The 7470-nt window shown below is 39.2% G+C and overlaps 1 protein-coding gene across 2 annotated transcripts in view; it reads left to right on the forward strand.

The window, feature by feature from the left end:
- Positions 1-4687, forward strand: part of ELP2 (elongator acetyltransferase complex subunit 2) — a 38254-nt gene extending 33567 nt beyond the window's left edge. For both annotated transcript variants that reach the window (XM_059856091.1, XM_059856099.1), the window contains exons 19-22: positions 871-992; positions 1489-1631; positions 2167-2280; positions 3238-4687. In XM_059856091.1, coding sequence (XP_059712074.1) covers positions 871-992; positions 1489-1631; positions 2167-2280; positions 3238-3394 — 536 coding nt within the window. In that variant the 3' untranslated portion in view covers positions 3395-4687. The remainder of the gene's footprint in view (positions 1-870; positions 993-1488; positions 1632-2166; positions 2281-3237) is intronic.
- The last annotated feature ends 2783 nt before the right edge of the window (positions 4688-7470 follow it).

A 7470-nucleotide genomic window follows, 5' to 3' on the forward strand; every position in this document is an offset into this window, starting at 1 on the left:
AGAATGTTCCTAGAGGCTTGGCAGTGAGTTTTGGCCCCTTCAGACAGTGTCCAGTTGTATCCTGGCTTGAATTTCTGTTCTATTCAGACTTCTATTCTAAAGCCTGGCATATTGTCTACAGTAGTTACACAATGGTTCAGGATAAGGATCAAGAATACTCATAGCAAGTAGAGGAAATCCTCTTTTCATCTGTTCATCAATAACCCTTCTGTCTACAAATAACATCATTATCAGTGTAAAGCAAAACTGCTGCTATTGGCATCCCAAGAAGTGGTTATTTAAAGTCTATGCTCCAAAATGACAACATTTTCTACTTAGGAAGAGCATTCTCATTTTCTGATCTGCTGATCAGATATAGTGCCTGATTGTATACAAGCTGAAATATAATCTTGTCTCTTTGGGAACACATTAATCTTTACAATTGGACCATTATGATTTGAGCAGTTGGGACTTTACTGGTAAATAGGAGCTTTAGTGAAATTACTGGGGAAATGTGAACACAAGGTAAATGTTGCACTATTCAAAAACTTCTGAAGTCAGTGTTCTTAAAAAAACTTTACAGAAATAACCTGAAGGTGTTATACTTTAATTCTTCTGAAAAAGAAATCAATTTAGAAGATTGAGCTGTTCCTACTGCTTTAGGGCTATAAGGGCTTACTGATATGGTATTGAACAGGTGCTACTTATCACTGTGGTAAGTGCTGGAAAAAACCTCATATAGACCTAAGTATTCCCAGTTGCTTTAAAGATGAGTGGAATAATGTCAAAGTATTCTTGCAGTTCTGACATAAAGTTAAATAAGAGTAACAATTGCTTTTAATATGTAAAGTAGTTGAAAGAAGGCTTTTTCCTCTACATGTTTTATTCCAGGACCAGTCTTCTCTTGCTGTGCATACACAGATAAAAATACAGCTGTTCACAGTCGAATCATTTGGTCCTGTGATTGGACACCAGACAGCAAGTATTTTATTACTGGAAGTCGGGACAAAAAGGTAATTAATGTTAAAGGAATTTAGAAAGCCCAGGGTTGTTTTAAATGACTTTTAGAATAACAAACACTGTGTTCTAATGAGCCTCTATTTTATATATACACAAAAATCTTATTGCATGTATTAGCACAGAAATCAGTGATACTTTCATAAGCTAAATAAAGTGCTTGAATATGTATATACAAGACTGTGGGCTGCCAGTTGGACATTCTCCCTTCTTTTTTCATGCAGTAAGACAAGCATATGTCACATAATTCTATGGGTCTCGAGTTTTTCTTTAACTTTCATAACAGAATCTGGTTTTGTTGTCAGTAGCTTTAATGAAATCAGACAGACTGCCTACAAAGTCAAATCTTTGTAGGTAGATGATGTTTTTATCATTTTTAGGGTCATCCACTGTGCTCTGAAATTATTTTAATGGAGTTATTCCTTATGGTTTTGTACGTGCATTTACAAGAAGATTAGAGTGGAAGTTCATAGATGACTCTTTTGCTTACAGGTCATTATCTGGGGCCAATGTGATTTGCCAGTGATTACTGAAGGGAATGGGCTGGATTCAATCAAGCCTTGTTCAACAGTGCTGGATGCTGGGGATTCTGTGACTGCTGTTGGTATCAGCCGTGTGCTTACTCCTGATGGAAGGTATTGCTGGTTTTCTGTAATCATTTTGTGTTTAATCTGAAATTAGTGTTTATTCCTTTAGTCAACTAGTTTCCTGTGGCTAAACAGCTCCCTAAATCTACCTGTCAATTGTTTTGAACATTCTTTAACAGAATGACCTTTTTTTTCCTCTTTCCTAGCCACCTTTTCAGGTGTATGGTGACTTTTCCAAGCAGTAGAATGAGAAAAATGAAAGTGGGAGAGGGGAGGGAGAGATGCGTGAACACACCTGAAACACATTAATTCTTCCAAAAATATTGACTGATCTGATGTTGTGATAACCTCCTTATTTTTTCCTAACCAAATATATGTGTCAGGTTTATGCTTTGCTGATTTTTTTGTGAAGCAGCTTTGATGTATTAATTTTTCTCATGGAAAAGTAAATACTGGTTTAAAGGGCAAGCAAGGTGCAACAGCAGTGCTTGAGTGCTATTCTTTCTATTCTGCATTAGAGCTGACCTCACTGAGCTGTCTACTGTAATTTCTAATGAAATGAATGTAATTATTCTCGTGATAGATACATTGTTGCAGTAGGCTTAGAGAATGGGAAGATTATCTTGTACACATGGAAGCAAAGTGGGAAAGAACCAACACTGGCTGACTGGACCACAGGTGTTGAGATAGATAACAGGTATGTCTTTTGAAGTGAGTTAGGAGCAATGAAATATTATTCTTCAAACTAACAGTGCTGGAGTTCTGTTCTTATAGTATAAAATGTATTAATCTAGTTTATTTCTGTATCAAAAATTGTTATCCTTTTAGGAAAAGTTTGATCCCTGAAAGTTTAAACATGTCTTGAAGCAAAACCCAGAAATAAAAGTATTAGCTACTTAGATGTGTTAAAAAACAGATACGAAGAAAAATCAGAGGGGAGTAAACCCCAAAATATTTCATGCTATGCAAAAGCTTTGAGGAGTATTACCCTTTGCTGGCCTACTTAAAAAAAAACCCTTTACCTTTGGTCATAAATATGATGATAGAAAACACTGACGAGAGAGTGGAAAGGATCACTGTGTACATCAGCAAAACCCTTAGGAGTGGATGACAGCAAGCTTTGGTGGGCAGCTTCCAGCAGAAACCAAAGGAATGACAAGCTAAATGTGGGGCTGCTGCGGTGACAGCTAGAGAGACTCTGTGGAGAGACTTGGAATGTTTCACTTGAAGCACTCCCCTGGGTTCTTCTATCACACACTGGCATTGATAGTAACAGAAATAGAAGTTGATGGTGACTTTGGCCTGTGCGTGCTTGCAATGAATGGGAAAGAGACACCGATAACAGGAAATCGCAGGCTAAAAGCCAGAAATCTGTCATATGTAAGTAACTGAGATATTTGACCTCCAGCTTAATGTGGTGAAACTGAAAATCAATAGCTGTTTGAATTATTGATGAGTGAGAGGAAAAAATGTCATTAGTGTTAATGACCCTACTTAATAAGAACTTAATACCTGCTGGTTGTCACAAGTCAGTTTTTCCTCAGTTGGTAGTGTTAACTGTAGAGTACTAATTACATGAATGTTGATGTTTACACTCACATGCCCAACTGTGTTTAACATTTTGCAGTTATGTATGGATTTCTTTTTGTTGCAGCCAAAGTCATGCTCTTGCTGTGAAGCGCTTATGTTGGAGACATCATGCAGGCAGAGCTGGACATAATGATGAGAACAGCAGCAAGTGGTTGCAGCTTGCAAGTTGTGGAGCCGATCACTGTGTTAAAATATTCAATGTCAACAGATTTGCTCTTTAGCAAAGACAGCAGGCCTGTTTGTGCCAAACAGATTCACAGCATTTCATTTCAACTTTTAGCCACTTTGATTATTGAATTTTCTATTTTCTGCTGTGGAAAGTAAAATATCTTACATGTAACTTATTAAAGCAACTTTAGTGGAAGTTTGAAATGTCAAATATTTTTCTAATCCTGCAGTCCTGGGAATATGAAGTATATGTTTTGTTTGGTGAATATACTGAAACTGAGGGATGGGAGGTGGAGTAGGGCATGGGAGGATACTGAGAGAGCTTTGTTTCCTGTGACTTGAAGGGTAGGTGGGAAGCTGCTGATACTTGGGTACTTCTGTACTTGAGATTCCACTTGGAGTACTGATTTTTTTTTTTAATCTCCTCTTGCTATTAAAGTTAACTGTTGGTGGTTAGCTGCCAGTGCTGCCAGTGTGTGTTCAGGCATATGCAGCCAGAGATCAGGGTTAAACATGGAACTTTCTCTAATTGCCTTTGAATGTGTATTAGAGCTCTGGTCCAAGTCTGAGGCCACCTGACTCTGGAGGGAGTAGTTTGTGTTCAGATGCTTGGACAGGCCTGCTTGCTTTTATTCCCTTATTCTGCTTTGCAGGGCTGAACTCATACTTCTTGGTCATGTGGAGCTTAAAGCTGAACTCAGAGACCACTTAAACCTTCTGGTGTCTCCACTGTGAGCCTTCTCTGAGCAGGGTGTGATAGAAGAGCCACCCCTGAGACTGTTGGAGGGCTATCCTCTACAGTTCAGACTGGAAAAGCTTATGGATATCCCTAGGCAGGAGCTAAAAGGAGGCAGCCATTCCTTAAAATGCCTTTGGGCTCTTCCTGACTTTTGAGGACTCCCTCTTTGCTCCTGTGAAAACAAGTTAACTTAGTTGTCCCATAGTGTAATTTCAGTAGAGTGCTTATAGACTGAGAGTACTTCAGAAAGACTTCACGTCAGCAGGTCTGTATCTGGTTCCAAAGTCTGACTTAGAAATTAGTTAAACTTTGAGAGTGAAATTGTTATTCCAGAACTGCTTGCTACCTGTAACTGGAAGTGCAGAGGTAACTGGAATTCTGTTTAACTTTCTACTGTATTGGATATTTAGATTAGGAGTGTAGCTCTTTCAGAGTGGGCTATACTGTCTTCAGAGTAATTATGGTTTATGCCTTGAAAGGTTTTGTATTTTAGCTCGCTGATATCTGTTCTGTTTTTCAGCTATTAAAAAAACCAAAACCATTCTTTAAAATGGGGACAGGGGAATAAAAAAAAGACTTATTAATAAAGATAATTTGCTACATTTTACTTGTGGTACCCAGTGCTTTCCTTACATGAGTGCTTTAGCATTCAAGCATTTGAGTATTGTATTTCACTTGTCTGGGAATTTTTAAGCAACTGTATCCTGGCAAGAGAAAGACATAACTTATCACTCGTGAGGTTTCAAAAAGCTGCCAAAAGTGGGTCTTTATTCTGTGTCACAATTGTAGTCTTGTATCTTAAAATTTGATGAAAATACTGTACAATTCTTTCCAATAGTAGTACACCTTGTGGCCACTTCTGGGTATAGTTGACAATGAATATCATATCGGTTGTCCCTCTCTTTTATTTTGTGAAATACTGTCATTAACAAGCATCAGCTACTAGAGGATTTAGTAATCCAGTCCATTACCCCTGGGATTTGGTGACTCAACCACATTCGTTGTTCCAGCTTTAAATGCACCAGATTAGTCTGTTGGTCTCCTAAGTCTAAATGTTTATAATACACACTTTAAATTTTCAATTAAGTTAGAGGTTAGACACCTCGACACATGATTAATATTTTATATATGATACTCTCTTTGCTCACACATCAGTTTGCTATGCATTTAGTAGGTGTGACTTTAATATATACCTTTATCTTCTCATAAATCCACTCATGTCTTTTCAAAATGTAAATCAGCATGTAAAAAATACTAAGGAATGAGCTGCTGTCAATGTACCTGGCGCTCTGAAATTCTCTGCTTGTTGTACAGTGCCACTGAAAATGGAGTTGAGAAAATTGATGGGATAAACTGAAGTTTTGTAAAGAGCATTCTGTTAACTTTTGCTACATTTGAGGTAAAAGCCATCCCATGAAGATTTTGGATGCATATTATCAGTATTTACTGGCTTTATGCTAAATTTGAAGAGACTTTTTGATCAAAGATGTGAACAAACTGTTTTATGTAATCAGGCCTAAAGAAGGAGGATTGTTTTATTTTATGGTAGAGGTGTGTGGGACAAATCAAGCAAGAAATGGCATGGGCCTTGCTGTTTGTAACCAAAATCAAATAGTTATTGAGATTGTCCAAAGCAATCTTAAATCTTTCAGTCCAGGATGCAGGTGTAGACATCCTCAAGTCTATGTTGCACCAACAAGCCATGCTAACACTGACATTAGAGGTGAGCATGCTGTGGTGTCTGGTGGATGAGGAGGACAAAACAAGCTGTTTGTGTAAACTGGGAGGATGTGGGATGCTGACCTTCAGCCTGAGGAACTCCTACCTGGGCTCCACGTGGTAAGCTCCCTAAACACTGCTGCCAAGATATCGATTATGTTAATTCCTTCAGTTATGAAATGGCAAAGTAGGAGCAGGTTATGCATCATGCTAAGCCTTAAAAAACGTGCTATCCTGCTGTTGTCTCTCTTGTTGCCTGGTACTTCAGAAGTAACTAGAAGCGGTTGAAAATTTCAAGGAAGTCAATAATTGAACTCTGAGCTATTGAAAACATCGCTTTGGTAACTCTGACTAATCTCTGTTTTCCAAAATATTTAATGTGAAGAAATGAGAATGCTCCAAGGCTCACTGCCAACTGCAGCTAATACAGAGTTGAGAGAAGAGGAGGAAGCAGCTGTGTCCTCATTTAGACTCAAATCTCACTTTAAAGAAGTGGCTGTTACCAATAAGGAAACTTTAAAATAACTGAAATGGGAAGCAAAAATATTACTTGCTGTTTTAAGGAGCATCTGGAGCTGTACAAAAGATGAGGCAAAATCACTGACAGGACAAAAATCAGAATTTTGTGCGCTGGAAACTGGTGGAGGTGGGAGTTGTTGAGCACAGTTCAGCAGTGCCCCTCTACTGCTCCTTTATCAGGCTCTGCAGTGGTAGTTTTGAGGCAGCAGGGCAGCATGTTTACCCTGTGACATGCCCAGTCCTTGACCCTCCAAACATTCCCATTTTTGCCCTGTGTACTGGCACACCCTCAAACAGTTGGGAGACATCCTTCCAGAGATGCTTTTCTCCCCTAGCTGGGAACTGCCTTTTTTTCCCATGCCAACCACCAGATTTCCCTCATCCTGCTTCTGTGTTTGCTGTAGGGAGCTGTGGGAGGCTGTGGGCTCCCTTTGCCAGCCCCTGGTACTCTTGCTCAAGCACAGCTCTTGCTGTCACCTTGTGTGAGCAGCTCTAGTGACTGTATTTGAGGAGTTTGTGTTCAATATCCAGACATTGTCATTTTATTTTCTGCAGCAACTCATCCTATGCTGTAATGCAATAATAAAGCTAGAAATTACCTCTCTCTCTTTCTGGAGGGAATTTAGGGTAGAGCATGTGACAAATCCCAATGCTGTACCATAATAATGGACTAGCTCCAGTATCCTGGGGTAGCTCTACCAACCAGACATGCCCTGAAGTCCTCAAGGAGAGCTGCTCCATGTAATTGGTGTTTGCAGGACTCAGCCAACATTACAGCTGCACAGATGAGGGGAGGTGTTGTGCCCAAGGTAATTGCCTTATTACAGTGGTGTCACTCTTTGTACAGACTCCAGCAGATCACAGCTGAAATAACAAAGGATGCAACAAACCATTTGTTTTTACTGCAGAGGAGCTATTCCCCTTGCCTCAAAATCTTGTGTTAACACTGCTCTTGTCCTGCCTCATAGTCCTTTTCTTCTAAGGACTTTTCTCTCTATATTCACCCCCTCTTCTAAGAATACAATTTGCCTTCTTGGTCCCTTCTCCATTCCTGCAGGCCCCTAAATGCTCCTGTAAGCAATCCTTATTTTCCCAACAGCCTTTTATCTCTTCCTTTTGTTCTTGTAAGATAATCCAATGCTTTCTAATACA

Source organism: Haemorhous mexicanus, chromosome 1, assembly GCF_027477595.1.
Source record: "Haemorhous mexicanus isolate bHaeMex1 chromosome 1, bHaeMex1.pri, whole genome shotgun sequence".
NCBI lineage: Eukaryota > Metazoa > Chordata > Aves > Passeriformes > Fringillidae > Haemorhous > Haemorhous mexicanus.